This window comes from Musa acuminata, chromosome BXJ1-9, assembly GCF_036884655.1.
Source record: "Musa acuminata AAA Group cultivar baxijiao chromosome BXJ1-9, Cavendish_Baxijiao_AAA, whole genome shotgun sequence".
Lineage (NCBI taxonomy): Eukaryota > Viridiplantae > Streptophyta > Magnoliopsida > Zingiberales > Musaceae > Musa > Musa acuminata.
In genome coordinates this window covers 39,979,170-40,000,253 of record NC_088335.1, presented here as the reverse complement: position 1 = coordinate 40,000,253, position 21,084 = coordinate 39,979,170, and the positions used below count along the sequence as shown (strand labels likewise).

General features: G+C 38.5%; 3 protein-coding genes across 5 annotated transcripts; 1 reads left to right on the top strand and 2 right to left on the bottom strand.

Moving 5' to 3' along the window:
* Nucleotides 1–8,107: 8,107 nt before the first annotated feature.
* LOC135593520 (uncharacterized) lies at nt 8,108–14,524 on the bottom strand. Of its 3 annotated transcripts, XM_065083632.1 has the most exons (10): nt 14,422–14,524; nt 13,949–14,071; nt 13,209–13,288; nt 12,945–13,031; nt 12,728–12,802; nt 10,773–10,834; nt 10,632–10,691; nt 10,328–10,513; nt 8,643–10,142; nt 8,108–8,558 (listed from the first exon to the last, which is right to left on the bottom strand). In XM_065083632.1, the coding sequence occupies exons 2-9, from the start codon at nt 14,069–14,071 to the stop codon at nt 10,054–10,056; spliced, it is 762 nt and encodes a 253-aa protein (XP_064939704.1). In that variant the 5' UTR covers nt 14,422–14,524; the 3' UTR covers nt 8,108–8,558; nt 8,643–10,053. The 3 variants fall into 3 exon arrangements, with proteins under 3 accessions (XP_064939704.1, XP_064939702.1, XP_064939703.1); XM_065083630.1 differs by lacking the exon at nt 13,209–13,288 and having other exon boundaries at nt 10,620–10,691; nt 12,945–13,033; XM_065083631.1 differs by lacking the exon at nt 13,209–13,288 and having other exon boundaries at nt 12,945–13,033.
* On the bottom strand, nt 8,203–8,841 carry LOC135594108 (chemocyanin-like). The gene has a single exon (XM_065084527.1). The coding sequence runs from the start codon at nt 8,839–8,841 to the stop codon at nt 8,203–8,205; it is 639 nt and encodes a 212-aa protein (XP_064940599.1).
* A 660-nt stretch (nt 14,525–15,184) lies between the features above and the next one.
* On the top strand, nt 15,185–20,177 carry LOC135593519 (uncharacterized). Its single transcript, XM_065083629.1, has 6 exons — nt 15,185–15,487; nt 15,842–15,914; nt 16,802–16,895; nt 19,173–19,289; nt 19,374–19,440; nt 19,524–20,177. The coding sequence occupies exons 1-6, from the start codon at nt 15,455–15,457 to the stop codon at nt 19,893–19,895; spliced, it is 756 nt and encodes a 251-aa protein (XP_064939701.1). The 5' UTR covers nt 15,185–15,454; the 3' UTR covers nt 19,896–20,177.
* The last annotated feature ends 907 nt before the right edge of the window (nt 20,178–21,084 follow it).

The window sequence follows — 21,084 nt, the reverse complement described above, 5'->3', positions numbered from 1 at the left end:
ACAAAATAACATGCATCTAATGCAATAAAAGCTCCATTAGGCAGATGTAGGGCGACCTCGCCAACAGCTAATGCAGCAACTTTTGCTCCATTACCCATCTTGAGGTCCATCTCGCCTCTCTCTAGTCTCCTAGGCCTTGCTAGAACCTGCAATGAATTGCATATCTGATAAGCACTACCGGTATCCAATACCCATGTGTTATCATAAGAGTCTGACAAATGGAGACTGATCATGAATGTACCTGAAGCTTCATCAAGCTTTTGTTTCACCCTTTCTGCAAGGTACTCTTTGCAGTTTCTCTTCCAATGCCCATCTTTACCACAGTGGAAGCACTGGCCTTTGTCCTTTGCTGGGTCTTTCTTAGCAACCTTTGCTTTACCTTGTTTGCCCTTGCCCTTTCCCTTCTTAAGGGACCTTTCTGCTTTCCTTTTCTTTCTGGTCTCACCAGTGTAGAGAACTGGCTTCTCTTTCTTAATAGTACTCTCTGCCTCCCTCAACATATTGAGGAGCTTTGGGAGAGTCACCTCAAGCTTGTTCATATTAAAATTCATTATGAACTGTGAAAAGGAATCTGGTAGGGACTGAAGCACAATGTCCACTCACAAGTTATCCTCTAGGACCATTCCTAGACCTGTGAGTTTCTCTATCCACTCAATCATCTTTAGGACATGGTTCTGAACCGGTGTCCCCTCAGTCATCCTAGCGCGAAAAAGGCTTTTGGATATCTCATATCGTTGAGTCCTTCCCTGTTCCTCAAACAATTTACGGACATGTAGGAGAATGGATCTGGCATCCATCTCTTCATGTTGTCTCTGTAACTCTGGAGTCATAGAGCCCAACATATAGCACTGAGCAAGAGTGGAGTCATCAATGTACTTCACGTAGCGAGCGATCTCATCCTCGCTTGCCCCTTCTTCGGGCGTAGGCATCACTGTATCAAGGATGTGCACGATTTTCTCCGCTGTGAGAACAATTCTCAAGTTACGGAGCCAATCCGTATAATTTGGACCAGTGAGGCGGTTGACATCAAGTATGCCACGTAAGGGATTTGAAAGCGACATTTTCTGAAAATAAAGATGTAGCAGAAATGAATAACATGCAGATTTTGCAAGAAATAAACTATCAAGATATGGACTTCTATCTTAATATGTTCCCACTATTTTACTAACAAGTCACGCGACACCCTCAGCACGTGAAACGGAAGTCTCCAGCAGACTTCTAGTGGGGATCAGGATCCAATCAGCGTCTTAGTGTAACCTCGAGGGACTCGACCAATCACACTAAGCCTAAAAGGTAGGCAACTCTTGCCGATCACAACTCCTTGTGATTCCCGTCCTGTTCGGCCTTCGAATCACCATGGCCTCGAGGGACTCGACCAACCATGATGCTCGGTTAAGTCAACACCTTCGTTACAAGATGAGTCTGATTTGATGATATACCCTCGAGGGACTCGACCAAGCATACCATGCCCTCAGGTCACCGGTAACATCTCTATGTCGTAAGCAAGATAGCGAATCGCGATATAGGTGAGTCTCGAGGGACTCGACCAACTCAACCTACACCGGGAATCGGTTCCTACTCATAACGATGGAAGGCCACGTGGGTCAATCTAATTGCCTCACGTTTACCGACTTAATATTATCAAGAGATGTTTCTATAATTTGGTCTCCTAATATGACATGTCACACATATACATATTTAATATATATCTACATCGCATGCAAATATATATATACATATCTAGTATGTGTATAAGCAATCACATCAGATGATCATGGACCACAACCTAATATGATTAGGCCCGAGCCAGTAGGCCTAATCACTCACATCAAGATCTATGTGTGCAATGGTGCATCTCCATGCCCTGTGATCGTCCATCTCGTCCTCGTCGGTTCCGTCGACATCTTGATGCATCTCCATGCATCACGATCGTCCATCTCGTGGGTCCCGCTATCGCATCCACGCTCCCGCTGCGCCTCCTCATGTGATTACAACTTAATCATAGGCACGCAGGCCCGATAATAAACGAGAAATATAATGGAGGTTCGCAGACCTCAATAATAATAATCACAAGTACACACATTACACGGTCCATGATCATCCGTCCACACATCATACATCACATGTATAAATAATCATCATCATGTAGGACTATTAGATAATAATAAAAATAATAATCAACTAAACCTTTTAATTAATTAATATTTTTCTGAAATTAGGGACATGTAGGGAATTTCTCAATTCCTAAGGGTATTTTTGTAATTTGGACAAAAGACAGAAACTGGAATTTCTCAAATTTCGAGGGGCAAAACTGTCTTTTGCCCAGAAAACCCTAATACCCTTTCCCCTTTTCGCTACTGCCGCCGCCGCCACCCTGCCGGCGGCGGCCTGTGCGGCGGGGCGAGGGCACTGCCCTCGCTTGCAGGCGGCACGCCCGTTGGCGGCGATGCCGCTGCGGGTGGGTGCCCCCTTCGGGCGCCGCTGCCTCCGCAGACGGTGCTGTATCGCCGGGCGGCCGCCCCTATGGGAGGTTTCGCCCGCGGGAGTAGCGGCGGCAGGCGCCGCTGCCCTGCGGCGCCTCTGCCCGTGGGCTGCCAGCCCCGCCAGCAGCAAGCCTGCTGTAAGCAGACCACCGGCCGGCTGCTGCAGGCACAGCGCTTGCGCATGCGCCGGTGCTGTTCTGCTTGGCTGCGGCTGCAGGCATGCAGATCGAGGGCAGCAACTGTTGCTGCCCTTCCTTGCTTTTGCGTCAACGATTTTGACGTCAATATTCTTCCTACAACACACGCAGTTCAAAACCAATCATTCGCACGAACAACCTGGCTCTGATACCATTATTGGGAAATCATGGGGGGCGACATCATATGCGCAACGGAAGAATAAGAAAACAAAAATCCCCGATTCCCAAAAAGATGTTCGTCGTCGTGTGAAGATTGGTGCGCAAAAATTCGCAAAACACAAAACTGCGTATAGAGATTGTGTTACCTAGGGAGATCGTATATCCCTGTTTCCTTGTAGATCCTTAGGAGAGGGTGAAGGAGGTCAAGCGTCCTCCTCTCTAGCGGTGATCCACACAGCAGGGTTGCGACGACGCTCCTCAAAACTCCAGGCCTACTCTGAGGTGGAGAGGGAGAGGAGAATAGGAAGGGCAAGCAAAGACTCTAGCCTATGAGGCTGTGAATCCCTCCTATTTATAGAGATCCCGTGTCAAACCCTAATGGGTCCTTCCCTAGTGGGTATTAGATCTGCAACCAATAAGACAAGGGCTCCGTCGGATATCTCATATCCGAACCTCTACTCATCGCAATGCCTACCATATGTGTGTGACCCTCTAGGCCCAATATCGAGCTGACCGTGAGTCATACCTGTCAGAACTCCTTCTAACTCAGTGAATTATTATCTCTGTAATAATTCACTCGACTCATCGACTACGGACGTACTAGGCCACTACGCCGTAGTCCCCAAACGATACAGGGGAATCCAATCCATTGGACATGTCTGTCCTCAGTTACCATGTACCTATAGTCCCTCATCCATCTAATATCCCAGAGACCGTATATCGAGCATGGTGCTGTCAGACCCATACGGTTTCTACTCAAGTCTCGCTCTAATCGGATTCTCCCGGAGAACTCTTTCTCTCTCAACCTGAATGACCCTAGCTAGGGATTTGTTTGAGCAAGAACACATGGGATATTCCTCTCATGACGCCGAGAGTGGATGATCCTCTGTCGACACTCAATAGCCCTCGTAAGGTCGACTACCACTCCCAATGACCAGCTGTACTAGATCTGGGACAGCCAAACCTATAAGTCTGGTATCAAAGAGTGGAGCACTCATACAGGACATCCTTGGTGTCTCAAGTCTAAGGACCAGATACACCACTAGGACTACGGAATCGCTGTCTGACAATAAGGTATCATCAACCATCCAGCATTCCTTAAGCGGATCAATCAGTGAACTCATTCTCCAATGAGCACCTGTACTGTATCCCTAGTGTCCCTACACGAGCAGCTATGAGACCAGCTGCATCCATCATATGGACGGGTATACAGCACACCAGTCTATCCGGTTATCACGATGTCCCTCTCAAGTAACCTATGACCGGGATTATTTAGGATATGTGTTTAAAGGTGAATCGATCTCATTATCGTGATCTCATCACGATCCGATTCCCATTGCACAAATCCAAGGACATCACAATATATATATGCATTTATGCAATAGTTATAAAGTGATATACGCCAAAATATAATAAGCAAAAAGATTCTGTATCAAGTCACACGTGCCATCACTCACGTGATTGGCTTGCTGGGCATCTATGACTAGCATATACTTCTATCTTGATCTACTCCCACTATTTTCTCGCGAAACACAAAACTCCCTCAAGTATATGAATTGGAGGCCCCTGATGGATCTCTAGTGAGGATTGAGATCTAATCGGCATCTTAACATAACCTTAAGGGACTCGACTAATTACACTAAGTTAGTAAAGGTAAGCAACTCTTGCCAATCATAACTCTTTGTGATTTCTGTCCTATTCAACCTCCAAACCACTATGGCCTTGAGGGACTCGACCAATCATGATGTTCAGTTAAGTCATCACCATTATTATAAAATGAGTCTGATTCGATGATATACCCTTAAGAGACTCAACCAAGCATAAAATATCCTCAGGTCACTAGTGACATTTCTATGTCGTAAGCAAGATAATGAATCGTGATATATGTGAGCCTTGACCAACTCAACTTATGTCAGGAATCGGTTCCTACCTATAATGGTAAAAGGCCATGTGGGTCAATCTAATTGTCTCACGTTTATTGACTTAATATTATCAAGAGATGAGATTTTAATTTGGTCTCCTATGATATGTCACACACATATATATTTAATATATATCTACATTGCATACAAATATATATACATATATATAGTATATGTATTAGTAATCATATATTACATAAGCAATCATACAAGATGATCATGGACCATAGCCTAATGTGATCAAGCCCGTGCTAGTGGGCCCAATCACTCATATCAAGATCTATGTGTGTAGCGACGTATTTCAATTCCCTATGATTGTCTATCTCATCATTGTCGGTTCCATCGGTATCTCGATACTTCCCCATGTATCACGATCATCCGTCTTGACCTCGTGGGTCTCGTTATCACCTCCATGCTCCCGTTGTGCCTCCTCATGTAATTACAATATAATCATAAGCACGCAGACCCGATAATAAACAAGAAAAAAATAGAGACTCGTAAACCTTAATAATAATAATAATGATGATTACATAATATCACACGGTCCATGATCATTTATCTACATCATATATCACATGTATATATTATAATATAGAACTAATAGATAAATAATAATAGTTAATTAAACTTTTTAATTAATTAATATTTTTTTAAAATTTGAGATATGTGGGAAATTTTATAAATTATGAAGGATATTTAGATAATTTATATAGAAAGGACATAACTCGAAATTTCTAAAATTCTAAGAGGCAAAACTATCATTTGCCCATAAAAACCCTAATCCCTTCTCGGTTGTTGCGTTGTGGCCACCGCCACCCTAATGGCGGCCATTGCGGAGGCGGGGGCGTTGCCTCTACCCGCAAGCGGCGTTGCCCCTGCGGGCGATTTTGTTCGTGAGCGCAACGCCCACAGGTGGTATTGTCCCCACGGGCATCGCCACCCTTAAAGGCCACCTATGACTAGCAATATGCACTACACATGACTATACATGCATCACACCAGGCTGAATCAACCCTGGTCCATGGACTGGTTATATGCATCGCACATAACTACCCGGACTCAACTAGATTAGCCTACGGGCTAGGGCTTGACCCGCGGGTTGAGCCTAGCCTACAGGCTGGGCCTGATTTGTTGACTAGGCCTAGCAAGTGGGCTATAACTTAACCTATGGATTGGGCGTGGGTTGTTTTAACCATATTCATATCCAATTTAATCAATATTAAATTATAACAACATATATTCATTAAGAATAATATCTTAAAACATAACAACAAATTAAAGAATAAAATTGAAAGATAAACTTGAAATGACATTCATAATTCAAAAAGAATTAAAATTCCTACTTTCAATATGATAATTAATTTCAACATGATCTAATCAAATAATAAAAATTTAAATCTTAAAAGTGATCAAAATTTTTCAGATAATATATTGTAATCTAACAATAAAAATTTTAATATTTAAAGGATTAAGAAATATTTTTAAACTACTCATAGTAAATTTTAATCCAAATAAGATTAAAATGACAATACGAGAAAATAACATTGTTAATCTAAATATGAAAAATCATATATCATGTATTCAATACATAAAATATGTATAATTTTAATATGTTTAAATCTAAAATAAAAATATTTAAAGAGGATTAAAGAATCCCTTAAAAACTTTAGATAATATATCTTAATCCAACAATAAATATTTTTAAACTATAAAAATTTTAAAATTTAAGGAATTAAAGTAAAAATAAAATAAAATTTTTTATTTTCAAAAAAGGTAATGAAAGTACCTCTCCTTTAACATAACTCTTCGTTCCTTTTGTTCTTGGGCTTGACTAGACTAGGAACAAAGGAGAGACATCTCCCCTTAAATAGGAAGAGATGAAACTCCGTTAAAGAAAGTTTTTATTAATTCTTATATTTATTTAATATGAATTTTTTTATTTAATATACTAGTAAATATAATATCATATTTAGAATATTTAATAGTCATTTCCTAATTCACAATGATATATATATATATATATATATATATATATATATATATATATATATATATATATATATATATATATATAGTGTCACCAAAATACTTTAGAAAAGACCAACATTCCAAGATATAGCATTCCTTGCATGCAACATAAAACTCTTTAAAGAGCGACTCATGAAGTGTCCCAAAACAAGTGAGTTCACAAACAACGCCTTGGCAAGAAACATGATCCGTTCAATGTTCGACTGAGAAGATAAAGAGACGGTAGAATCCAACATAGAGGGAGACACCAGTAGGTATGGAAAGTGAGTCCAAAACATAGAGGGAGACACCAGTAGGTAAGCTCCTTCCATTCCGCACATATGTTAGGATGGTGTACACTTAACATTTCATAAATAACAAAGTGCTTGTGTGAATGGCATATAGTCCCTATTATGTAGCATATGACTGACTTCGTTATTGATAGACACTGTAAATTATTTATTGCATAAAATGACACAATATCTCAAAAGCTTATCTCTTTTAAGTCTAAACCGCCCATCCAACCAACATAATTAAGCTCAAGTTAATAATAAACTAACATAATTCTCCTTTCATGTCACATTTACGATTAAATTATTATAATATATGTTCGATCAGGTTGAGTTTCGTTTATATCACACTTTGCGTCAGGACAACAAAAATAAGTTGACCAAGCAAAAACCTGATAGAACATCAAGTCCATGATATAATAATAATTTCTCAAAAATTTATACATTTTGGGTTTGAGACGTGCACGAACCCAAAATTCCTTTAAGCATGAAAAGAATTCCATAAAATAAAATAAACTGATTATGATATAGTATTTTTTTTCGGATATTATTGAAAACACTCATAATATAAAAATATTATTATAATCAGATTGGTTCATCCAATATATCATCATCGTTCCATCGGAAAGTAATGGAAAACAAACAGAGAAAAGGAGAGATAGGTGGTTGGCTATCAAATCATGATATTTCAATTCGCCCATTTATTTAATGAAAGGTAACAACACCTACCATATTCATTACTCAGCTCTCTCCTCCAAACTTCTATTCCATCCCTATCATTCTCTTTCATTATTTTTCTAATATTACAGTTTTATAATTTATATTTTAAATATAACATATAGCCAATTGGCATACGTTTCGTCAACGACTCGAGACTTAGTCGAGTCAATATCCATCCGTTCCTGTTTTGTTAACTATGCACCAAAGGCGGCCAATCGAGAATGTTAGGTACGCAGATCAAGAAAAAAACCAAAAAAGAACAACTGATCTCTTATGATTGGAATTTGGAATTTAAGATTAATTATTTAGATTTAAATGGAGAAAACATATGAATATTACTAACAATATTAATTAATAATCAAACTTAACACAACAGTTAAATTGGAAAATTAGAATAACAAATGTCCAACACAAACCCACCATTTCAAAAGCAGTTCAACCAAGTCAACAGGCATAACGACAGGCACAACATCCATGCTTTCCACCACCACCCCATGCGCCCTCCGGCCGCCCCGTTGCCCTGCTCCGGCGGCGACGGTGCAGCGGAGGTGGCACCGCCTCCGTCTGAGCTCGACTTCGCCACGCTAACGGCGAGCCTCATTCCGGCCTGGCAGTGGCCGTTGATGGTGCATATGAACCAGTAGCTCGTGGCCTCGCCCAGCGTCACGCGGTCGTCGCCGCTGTCGTACGTCCTTGTCACGCCGGTGCTCGAGTCACATGAACGGTACGTCTCCTCCGTCACCTGGTACACGTTGTGCTGCACCTGCACGTACTTGAACACTGCGTGCGTCGGAACACATCGATCAGTAAACGAGAAATCCGAAGCGGCTGCTTGCAGGAGATGATCGACTCTCATGACGTTACCTAACACGTCGCCGACGGTGAAGTTGTACTTATTGGACCAGAGGAGGTAGTTGATGCCGGTGTCCCATCCGTCGGCGTCGCCAACCGTGTACTCCGCAGCTTCTAAGTGGTGGCGAGCTACGAGACACAAGAAGAAGAAGAAGAAGAAGAAGGAGGAGGTAGCAGTAAGCCTGGAAGTTAACACGAGATGGGATGCCATGGCTTGCAATGCAATGAATGGAGATGTCTTGGTCTGTGCTTATAAATATGATGAAGTTTATGGCGTGATGATAGACGAAGGGCAACTCCACAAGACACGTCCATATGACCTCTTCCAAGCAAAGAGCTTTCAGTCGTGATGGTCAGAATGGGTGTGCTCTTCTCCTCTTCTTCGCATTACTTCAACCATTGAAATGCTTATATTCTCCAGGATAAAGATTGTTTGACTTCAACACTACTAATTTTTTTGAGCTGCTGACATCTCCTCATTAATCATCTAAAACTTAGATCGGATGATTGATAAGATTAAAAACATGGTAGCTTCTCTCCAAAGAAGAGTTCCCTGAACTGCCTTTATTTAGTGCAAGTTGGCTGTGGTTGGTGTGCTAAGACCAGGTCTCCATTTTGTTGGAGTTTTGACAGGCCATGGAGGCCACCCATGTTTTCTGCATTTATCTTTTACTTTCATTAATTGAGAATGTGGGAAGGATTTATTGGAAGCTTCATTTGTGGGAAAGACTTTGGAACTGATCCTTTGCCATGGACTTTAGTTCCAATTACAGTATCATGTTTAAAACAATTTGATAGCAGGCACTGCGATTAAATTAATTCTTGGCAGATCTCTCAAGCATGTGTGTGCAGGTTGTGATTTATATTAGCGTAATATACTTTCACTAAGAAGAAGATCATGAAATTGAATTTTAAGGAATAATGATCTGTACACATTCTACGCAAAATACAAGATAATTAGGCCCTCATTTTTCTCAGATCAAGAACTGGTGCAGCCACAAATCCAAAATGGGGAAAGATGAGGAACATTGTATGCGAAGTTCATGCAACAATCTGAAAAATATTAATCTTAGAGATGTTACTATAATAAAAAGATGTCATTACAAGATAGCACTAAACCAATGCTAAAATGGGCAACTCATTAATAAGAAATTATGGCATGGCTAAGTATTTATCATGCTACCTTTACAAAAGAAACTAAATAAAAGAATGTACTGCTCTATTGATTAGACCTACTATTAGTCTTCTCAAAGAAAAAAAACTAATGGCTGCCTAGAACTCTTGGGATCATAGTGATTCATTGTGATGCTATATCATGACACAGGAATGGCTAATCCAGCGTTAGGAAACAAATGATGAACTCATCAGAGCAGGCATCCATCCAGACACAAAAGCAGAAATCATGCAGATGATATCAATCTGATTAAGCACCAACAGCACCAGCATGGATCAGTCCGTTCAGTTGAGAATTTCGACCCCATCCTCGGGTTTGGCCCCTACCACGACCACGACCTGAAATTAGACATCCTCAACAATGTTCAGACGTAGACCCACTTGATCATGAAAAACCTACTGAACTGATGCAAAAGGATTAAGATGGATCCATTAGGAACTTTCCAAACACAGCCCATGTTTCATTAGGATGGTCTTCACGAATTTGACTGTTAACCAATCTTATAAGCCTGAGAGAAACTTACCTCTGCCCCGAACAGGAATAGAACCCTCATTGTCATTGCCATTGGTTTCCTGCTGAAAATCAGGCTGGCCACCATAACCACCTTTGCCACGGAAACCTCGGCCTCTGCCACGGAAATAGCCGCCTCTACCGTATCCACGTCCCTTGTTGTCCCAGCTTCCATCACCATAATCCGCCGTATCATCTCCTGAACATATAACACAAAGGAACCCATGAGAATTACATATTACAGAATGGGCACAACAAAATATACAGAACATAGATATAATTGCTGAATAAAAAATCTTCCTGACCATCATAATTACCATAAGCCCTTCCCCTGCCACGGCCACCGTGGCCTCTACCTCGACTCACGGGTGAGCCCTCTGCGTTTGTAAATAAGTTGTCAGAGAAAATTGCATGAAAATTATCTAAATAAATATTGTAGAGTGAAGTTTACAAAATACCTCCTCCATAGCCGAATTCACCCAAGGGTTTAACCTCATCTTTGGGCAATGGAGGTTGAAACCTAGGGAAAGAAATAATGGCTAGTCAATATGAAGTCTAAAACTAAAGGAAATCTAAAGGAAAGTTATTATGATAAGGGAAATCTAGAAAGGAAAATATCTTAAATCATTTCCTCTCTTGAGCCTCTAATGCACTTATGATTCATAATATGAAAATAAGATTAGTCATCCCATCCAGGTTATTTTATTTACTCCCAAAGTGGATCTTGAATGGATCTTACTGAATAAATGGAGGAAGGAATTACAAGGCATGCAATAAATTGGAAGATGACAATTGCTGGTTAGATGGTAAAATAATGTTTCCTTCAACTCCTAGTTTCTCCAAGAAAGTTCTTGGAAAGCCACAAATCAGGCAATCGGTAAAAGACAAGTTTTTAAATATAGAAAAAGTAGGAATAATATAAATGAAGCTAATTTTGACAGACTTGTTCAACACATCTCCATTAAAGTGCAGAGATGCTTTGATGACAAAAGCTGGATGCTAATTCATAAAGCCTAACCAGCATAAGCTTCAACCTAGTAGCCATGTTAATAGACTTCATACTCAAATGTCATACATAGACATATCAATACTGAGAGGTCATTTAGTACATTGACATATCAATACTGAGCGGTCAGCCTACACAAAGTTTGAAAGAAACTTGAATACAATAAAAACAAGTCATGAGTTCCCAACTAATTGGGGTTGACTACATGGATCAGTTTCTGTCAATTGAGTCCTGTATAAGGTAATATCCTTAGTTAAATCAAAATCATTTAAATCTTTATTTATAGTCACTAATAAAATCCTTTTGAGTCTCCCTCTATTTCACACACCAGTATTAATAATTATCTCACATCATCTAACAACATCTATAGATCTCCTTAGAGCGTGCCTATACCATCCGAATGATTCAACCTCATTTTATTTGCAATTGAAGGCATGTCTAATTGTTCATGAAAGAAAATAGTTCTTTTTCTTTCTTCCTTAGACAGACAACACATTCATCTCAACATTTTTATCTTAGTGATACAAACATTTTTTGGACACATTACTTATCAACCATCCAACACTCAGAGTCAAAGCTAGAAGTAAGAACCTCTATTCACAATTTAGAAAGGGCCATATTTATAGCTTTAAATACATTTTTAAGAGAGTAGGAGTCGAAGCTCACTATCTCTTTTTGTTACAAGAGACACATTTTGCAAAACAAAACAGGATGGATGCCCCCAAATCAAAAAACAAGTTTAAGATCAATACTAGCGGAACATGGAAATAAAAGAAGTCTAGTGGCAAATATAAGCAAGAAATAATTTGATTTTGAAACTTCTGAAAATTAAAGCAAACAACTAACTAATGCACTTCCAAGTTACCTCCCACTATGACTAGGTTACTCTTATACCAGTTTTCTTGCCTCAATATATTTTGGTTGGTGTACAACTTAACTGTTTAATAAAGGATTTCAACTCAAAAGCACAGGCACACAAGCCCAAAATAATGACTTGCTGACCAAACATGTGGAGCAAATACCAAAAAAAAAAGAGATATTTGCATGACTTACAATAATAAAATACTTTCACTTGTAATGAAGTTATATCTATTCCAATAATAGTGCCAGAGTAACAAATGAACATCCAAGAAACACAACAAGTGTAACAACAAACTTTGTAGCAAACCTACATAATTTGAGACTCAAGGCCATAGAGCAAAGAGAAGAAAATATTAATTAACAGATATCACACAACTGTTTAACTCCAAAAGACGCTCCCGCCGTGGGAGAAGAGAAAAACTTGTAATGACTTGTATGTGGTGCTAATGTGTAAGTCAAGGAGAAAAGTATAAATTGTTTATTATTATATCTTCAAATTTCAGCACATATGCTCCAAAAGAATAAGGAGATGCCTGTTGAACTAACCCAACAGCAGATGTATCCAGCTCTTTCTTTGACAAAGTTATACTGATCACAGAGACATGTCTAGTTGTCTCAAGCCTGCAAATAATAACAGTAAGATATAAAAAACGAAAATTTTCAATGTTTAAACATGGAAAAATACATCTAACTTTGCAAGTTATGGACATGCCAACATCCATGAAAACTTTGATGTTTTGACATTAAAAGTAAGTCTTCTTACAGAAGTAAGCCTTCCTCTAATGGTTCCCGTGGATCAGTTATGTCAGCAGATCCAATAGCTGTATTTTGATGTAGATCAACTATCCTTCTCTGTGTCATCATTATAATGAAACAAAAAAGTGGGAGTTTCAAACACTTATTCTCATTTAATTGGGAAAAAGAATAAGCATAATTGAATTTACCAGAAAACCAATAAGATTCTTGTGTATAACACAATTAATCCTTGAGAGCTAGAGAATAAAGCAGATCACCGAAAGCTAATAACTTGATCAGTTCCACAATCATAATAGTCTTGTTGATAGCTCTACCCATTGCCTTCAAGATGATTTCATTTGAATCTTTTTCCTTTGGAAGTGAACACAAAAATATTTTAGAAATACTATAAACAGCCAACCTGAGAAGCTTTACTTGATACTAATGCATATAAGACAAAACATGCTGAGCTGATCTAACTACTATTATTTGCAATTTTGAAGTCCACTTAAGCCAATTCATCATTGTTGCCACCAGGAAAATTTGTGAAAGTAAATTTAGTCAGTTAAGCATAAGCATTAAACATATTGGTTCTTTCTGAAAACATAACCTACATGCCATTGAAAAATAAATTAGATGAGCTGACATTTTAATTTTCAAGAGATATAACTACTAATGTTGCTTTTCTCTTGTATAAATCTAGATGGACAACATGAAACGGTTGCAGACCACTGAATATTGCAACAATGACCAGGATATACACAAGGAGAAAAATAACTTAGACAACTAATTTACAGGCACTGGGCCTTTAGAAAGGACATTTATATTGTAGGTCGTTACAGTAACCACCATTCAAGCTTAAATGTTAGTAGAGTATATTTCATAATCTTGCTTCCGCACAATATCATCAGTAGAGCTTCTTAATCTCCCATAAAATAGTATTATGATCAAAAGAACAATAAACGGCAAACCTGAAACAAAACTACAAGACTCAAAAAAAGTATCTTTTTTTTTCTTTCAGATGGCGCATACCTGAAGCATGCTGGTGGCATACGTGATGTAGTTGCGCATCCTCCCCTGAGACGTGATACGGATCTCATTTTCGTTAATCGGGGTCTCCTCCCTTGGTTTCTCCACCCTCTGGTACCGATCCATCTTCCCATCCACCAAAAATCATAAAAATTAAAATTTTGAGCGATAAAACTACACAAACCGATAAAAACCTCAGACCACTCATCATAAATCCAACACAAGAAAGAAAAGGAAACACCAACACCTACGTTCAAACGGGAAAAAGAAAATTCCCGCTACAGCATATAGAACCAACAACTCCAAAATAAAAACCGAACGAAATCACAGAAATGGAAACCAAGAAATCATTTTGAGAAGATAGGACCCATAAAGAGCTGGACTGCCAGGGAGAGCAGCCAGGACCGAATCAAGCAACGGAGACAACAGAACACAAAGAAAGAACAAGATTAAGTGGGTTCCCTCCACTCCCCTACCTCGGTCCCGCCGCCTCTCGTCGCCCCCTACGGCTTGTATACTTCCTTTCCGCCCTGGAGAAGGTTTAGCCGCCGACCGCTTCTTCTTATATACTGCAACTGGCGAGGGAGCGGGCGAACTGGTCTTCTTCCGGCTTAGGGTCGAATTAGCCGGATGATGGCCCCTGATGGAGTAGTTAATTACCATCAAGTCCAATAAAGCCATCACCGTAGAATTATCAAGATGTACGGAGATCAAGAGCCGTATACATTAATGTGTCTTTGGAGTCTCCGTATACCCTTTTATTAATCCCTATCCCTATCCCTTGGATTTGTCCTAATCTACCACTTCGGACAAGAGACGTATTTGTACTAGAAATACTAGTCCGTGACAGGTAAGAGTAGATAAAAGGAAAAACGAGTTAAATTTGCAAATATATATCCAAAATAATTAATTATAATTTGATTAATAAGTGAACTTATTGTATACTTATAATTTTCCAACAGTATACTTATTGTTTTTATAAGTAATTATGTCCAATTTGACATAATTAATTTTCGATTTCAGTAGAATCAAAAGGTCGGACGAGATCGAAACATTAATTCATATTCAGAAAGTCATAATAAATAAAATCAAAGTTAAAGGACTGAATTGTAAATTGTCAACATCACAACCTAATCCAACGGCAGAACCGTTATCACCACACGGTTGGATGTGGCCACGTGTCCATTATCTGGCCTAGTTATTCTGACTAAAAAAGAAAAGAAAGAAAAAAAACCCTAAATTGGAAGAAATTTAAAGAAGGGGAAAGGGTCGGCGACGGTGCTCCGATTCTCGTTCGAGCCCGATCCGAGACTCGCGTTCTGCTGAATTCGAGAGTGAGAAGTGGAAGAAGGCGATCGGTCGATGGATTGATAGATCACGATCGAAGGCCACGGCATTTACCGGCGACCGGTCTTGCTTTCGCGTTGATTTCCCCTTTCTAATCCTTGCCCGATCTCCAGGGCGGTCTAGATCTATACTTTAAGCAGGAAACAGAGTAGGATTTAGGATATGAGGAAGAAGCTCGGCACAAGATTCCCTGCGGTAATTTTCCCTTGTTTGATCATTCCCCTTCTTTTTTGCCTCGTATGAAACTGCGTTTTGCTGGTACCGCGGAGGTTCTTTGATGGAGATGTCGTTTGATTTGTAAACTGGCCGTTCTGCTTTGGAATCTCCAGTTTGCTTAATGGCTTGTTTGATTGATGAAATCCTAAACTCCAATCTCGTTGATTCGTTCTTCTGCTGCTTTCATTATGCTCTTTTTATCCCTTAACCACGGTCAAATTGCAGACACGACCTAATTTCTGATCGAGAGCCTTGTGCTACTGGTAAAATCGGTGCTTTATCATTGGGCATTGATGTGGAACTGATGGATTTTGTTTGATTTTGCTCTAACAGTCACGAATAAAGAAGATAATGCAAGCGGATGAAGATGTTGGCAAAATCGCGTTGGCTGTGCCTATTCTTGTTTGTAAGTTTTTGTGCAATTCCATATTCTATAATTTGTCATGCCCTAGGATATTTTTCTGTATCTGACGAAGCAAAGTATCTCATCCCATTTAATATATAAAAGTTACGAACTTGCATAGCTTCCTTTACTTGCTGATTGTTCTTTTTATTCCTTCATTAAAGTTATGTTTTGCTTCGACATCGCAAAGATAGTCTATTTGTTTTGTGATGATTATTCTTCTTAGCTAGAATTTAGCGGAATTTTTCCTCTACAATCTGCATATATCAGCTTGATTCGGCCTTTACTGAATAGTATTGAAGGAAACAAGTACTTGGAACAATGCTTAATCTAGTGAAGTTGCAATTTAATTCGTGGTCTAAATTCATGATCAGCTTAGGGAAAGGAATGACAAATTTTCATTACTTCTTAAGGCTTAATTTTGTAGGAAGTCTTGTCTTGCTGAAGAATTAAAGTATTACTCTCTATTTAACAGTTCTTTTAGTGCGTGTAGTTTTAGATTACAGTGTATTGGATTGGAGATTTTTCAAAGGAAGTCAGTGTTTGTTCCATGAGGAACTACTTGAATGAGTGGTTTTTTGCGAGAATTCTAGGGAATCTCGTAATTTCTGTATTGTTATTCCTCAGGAATACATGTAGGCCTTCGATTCATCTGTAATGGTGTGTCATTTGTTATGCTCCCATGGCTAATGTTACTTTCTTTTTTGTGTGCAAGTTGGTGAAATAATAATTTACTTTTCAGAGCCAAAATGCCTATCATGAAAGCATAGATAGAACTTATCCAATACTTTGGTTTCTTATTTTCAAAAGATTTTAGTTTTTCTCTTTTGTTTGTGATAATAGTAGCCATTTATTAGTAGCTGATCTATTCTTTGTTGACTGGCTGGCAGCAAAAGCTTTGGAATTGTTTTTGCAAGATCTTTGTGACAGGACATACGAAATTACTCTCCAAAGAGGAGCCAAGACATTGAATTCTTTACACTTGTAAGAAAATTCATAATTACCTTTTTTTTTCTTTTAGTGAACTTGCAGCAGTGTAAATTCAGCAGAATTGTGATTATTGCTGTATATCTAAGGTTCAAGTATTGAGTTGTTTGAAATATGATCATTGTTTTGATTAAATGATATATTTGACAAGGGCATCGAGAGGATTTTAATTTTAGTACTTAAATTTACTTCATTTTGTACTGTTTGGTTGCATTCTCGTCTGATCACTAATGTTAGATATATGAATATGCCTGAATCACATTTCAGTGTGTGTGCTTTATCTTGTTTAACATTTTATTGTGCAAGGATCAAGATTTGTTATACACATTTTCCTGTATGCTGCCACGTGCTTTCTGCCAACTGAAGTTCTGCCACAACTTAATTATGTCGACAGAAACCCTATTAGTCTAGAATTTGCATTACAGAATTCCTGAATTTGGCACAGTAATCAGCAGCAACCCTCTTGCTTGAATAAGCTTAAGTTGTGGTTTGTAGAATAACCACTGTGAGGTTCTTCTGCTTCTAATTTCATTATTGAGAAATTTGCACAACTTTAAAGGAGTTATGGCAATGGCAGGTGATCATGACATTTTCAGTCTTCTGTCTTGCCTTCTTTTATGTTGTTCATAGTAGAGCCGATTTTTGATGTGATAGATCTTGGACAATGATGATGAAGTTTTGAGGTTTGTAAAAGTTTAGGTCTGCAGAAATCTTTCACTACTGTTTAGTGAATCAGTTTTTCTTTACTTCAGCAAAGTAAATTCCTGAGTTATTGTTGCTTCCATTCTCAGGTTTTGCTCTTCTCTGTGCTACCATTTGCATGTACCTTATAAACTTTTTAGTCAAAGGATTTGTTGGAGGCTAGTAAATGGTAACTAATGATCTGAACTCGGTTTGGCTAAAAGGGTAGCTTAATACTCAAGGCTCCTGCCAATATGGGATTTAAGAATGGTCAACATATGGAGCTTTATCTGCATATGGAAAGCAATTTTCATGACTTGAATCTTGATCACTTAGTTGCAATGAACTAACTTTAACATGGTGCCAAGGCTCGCGATTTCTAAATCAAGATTAATCAGCTTCTGTTGTTGAAACCAAAATGACAGTTGCCAATTCTCTGATATTACATCTGCTAGGAATAATGACATTGTAAACAGTACAAGTGCAGTGGGAGTGTATTGATTGACTAGGTTAGCAAAAAGAGTCTGTTCAAGAATAGAACAAATAAGCATGCTTGTAGAAGTGGATCGCAGTTAATGGGTAGCCATCAGGTGCTTTACAGTAAGTGGTAGGTTTGATTGCCTGGTAGTGATTTCATAGTGTTTGTGTGAGACCGACAACTGTAATGGCAGTGCATGGAGGTTGGAAGCTTACATTTATTGGTACATTGTGTTTCTGGAATTAACATGAACTCATCTAGTAGTTGTCATAGTTTCTGCTTTTAGACCAAATGAGATTCGTCTCTACTTAGCTTTTAGCATACTTGCTGTTTCCACCTTGCATCAGAGATGTGTTTAATCAGGCTCTCAGTTGGAAGCTTTTTGGGGGGATAGGATCTGAATTTTGAGGATTTGACACCATAAAGTTTGATCTAACTCTTTGGCGAACCTGGAAACTTTGATATTTTCAGAAGTTAAAGAGTAGTCCTTCAACCAGTCTCGAGTGATCTTATGAAGTTGTTGCATGTGAAATTCAATACATAACTATTCCAGTTAGCTGACGAAATTTTGACTATCTTTTGTTAGCTGAGAACATTATGTGAGAAGTAAGGTTGGAAATCGATTCAATATGTGTTATAAAATGGAAGTCCAAAGACAGTTATGTTTAGAAGCAGCAGTGATAAATAGATGGAGAAGATTTATATGGTCAACCTTAGATTTTTATACATCATTCAGGTGTGGTCAATTGCACAACAAAAAGAGAGATATGCCCAAATATGAGCTGACCTTGACTAGGATTTATTTCTGCATTCATTCATTTGCTATGTTGCCTTTTTATGTGGGTTGTAACTTAAATTTGCTGTTAACATATTCCTGAACTAGTCCTATTCTTTTTGCAAATTTTTATAACATATTTCACTTATTACATTTGAAATGATATATCTTATGTTGGAAAAATTATCTTATATATTATGTTCAAAAAATTTATCTTACATCTTATGTTTGAAAATTTATTTCATATATTATGTTAAGAAAATTAAACAAGTTTGTGCCTGATTGGACCAGTGAAAGTCACTAGTAATAGTTTATCATTGTCTTCTCCTGAGCTCTCCAGAAAACAATGTGTGAGGACTTATAGTGCTTATGATTTCTTAACTGGTGTTGTCAACAAGGTACCAAACCTTGGTGGCATGGAACCTTGTGAAGATGAAAAAGGAATTTGCCGTAGAAGGTAATTTGTCGATCATGTCCATTTTCTACCTTTTGTACTATTCTTATCGATGATAAAGCACTGATTAATACAGAAAATGCTCAGGAAGACACTACCACATGGTGATGAAGTTGAGAGCAATGAGAATTGCCAGTTGAGGTCCTCCAAGATGGTAGTATAATAGTATTTGCTTGATGTTTCTGCAAAGTCATAGTTCTGTTCCTTTCTCTGATAGCTGAGTATACTTTACAACAGGCTATGACGAATACTAGTGTTAGCCCTAGAGGACGCCGAAGGGGTAGAGGAAGAGGTAGAGGACGGCCACCTACAAGGGCAAGAGATGTAGGACATGTGAAATTTGAGGATGACAGTAGCATGTTTGGTGATCATGACGAAATCCCTTTGGGGCAGCCTGAAGGAACGAAGGAAAACAGTCATCAGAGTGCTCTTCCTTCCTCAACTCCAGTCATGAATGGATCTGCAACTTCAGCTGTGGAGACAAAGCAAGAACAATGTTCAGCTTGGCCTCTCCCTGGTGGCGTGGACAACATCAGCATAGAACCATCAAGACTTGTACAATTAACCATGCAGATAGATGAGGATGAGGATTATGACAATGAAGATTAAAGAATATAATTCCCAGCTACTACTAACAAAGCCACCTGATTCTGTAAATAATTTTACTTTCTTGACATCTAGCCCTTTTTTTACAACCAGTGCTCTTGTGACAGGAAAGTGTTTTGTGGTTCTTGTTTCGGTTGTTGGATCTACTGCTGCATGTTTCGTAGCGGCATTTGTCAGGCCAAGAGTTCAATGACTGCCCTGTAACGGGTTTTCACTGTTCAACAGTTGTTGTTATTGTATAGTTCCTAAACATTTCCAGTTAAATTGTCAGGGAGAATACGGGTACATGGCTGAGCACGATCAGATCAATACTCTTTCCTAGCTACTTCGAGCAATGGATAATTTTGTGACCGAGGACTAAAGAGGCCTGAAGATGGAAAATCAATTCATGTAAATCCTTCAGTTTTGTTTCTAATATATGCAAGTAGTTGGTTTACAAAAGGCTATGAAGTTTTGAGGCCTGTATGTTGTACCATTTCATGTCATGCAACTTTGATTTGGTGTTGAAATTAGACCCCTATCAATTTTCCATTCAACTACTTGAGAAAGTGGATGCTTAAAAGGTTTTCCTTGGTATTTAATTTGACAAATTGGATCATCTAAAATTGCCAGAGTAATATGGAATCTTCTGATTCACTCCATGGATAAGAACAGTTCTGATGGTGTGCTCTTCTTGTTCCCAGTCTTCTTGAGTTTTATGAGTGTCTTGAAAGATATAGCACCATTCCAGTTTCTATGGTTTTGTGAAACACATCAACTCCTGCTCAAATTTATTTATGGTAAAACAATTCCAATGATGCAAAAAACCAAATTGAAGATGTCAACATGGTTTCCTTGTATATCTAAACTGTTGAACACTGTTTGACCTGTAAAATAAAGAATAAAAAAGCATGATAGTAAACAGATTGAAAAGAGAACCCTTTTTATCTAATGCACAGAAAATAAGTGATGCAAAGAAGCCTTGACACAAGTAATTAGTTTTGGATCCCACAGATGAAATACTCATCTAATATATCAGTATGCAATATTCTGTGCTTACAGTTCCATAATTGAAGAAAGAAAAGTTTTATTTCATTTAAATTCATATTTAAATTCTTTGTTCCATCACTAGATTTAAACTTTTGCTAGCGATCAAAAAGGTCGATCCTCTTAAAGTAATCATACTTTTTTTTTTCTATAATAAAACCTTAGA

What these genes read in the sequence shown, in the direction of transcription:
- LOC135594108 (XM_065084527.1), bottom strand. Translation starts at nt 8,841, where the DNA reads ATGGCATCCCATCTCGTGTTAACTTCCAGGCTTACTGCTACCTCCTCC.
- LOC135593520 (XM_065083632.1), bottom strand. Translation starts at nt 14,071, where the DNA reads ATGGATCGGTACCAGAGGGTGGAGAAACCAAGGGAGGAGACCCCGATT. An exon ending in TTAGAGGAAGGCTTACTTCT is followed by an intron (nt 12,803 to 12,944) that starts GTAAGAAGACTT and finishes TATTATTTGCAG; the next exon opens with GCTTGAGACAACTAGACATG. An exon ending in TGGCAGGGGAAGGGCTTATG is followed by an intron (nt 10,514 to 10,631) that starts GTAATTATGATG and finishes TTATATGTTCAG; the next exon opens with GAGATGATACGGCGGATTAT.
- LOC135593519 (XM_065083629.1), top strand. Translation starts at nt 15,455, where the DNA reads ATGAGGAAGAAGCTCGGCACAAGATTCCCTGCG. An exon ending in GGCTGTGCCTATTCTTGTTT is followed by an intron (nt 15,915 to 16,801) that starts GTAAGTTTTTGT and finishes ACTGGCTGGCAG; the next exon opens with CAAAAGCTTTGGAATTGTTT. An exon ending in AAAGGAATTTGCCGTAGAAG is followed by an intron (nt 19,290 to 19,373) that starts GTAATTTGTCGA and finishes GAAAATGCTCAG; the next exon opens with GAAGACACTACCACATGGTG.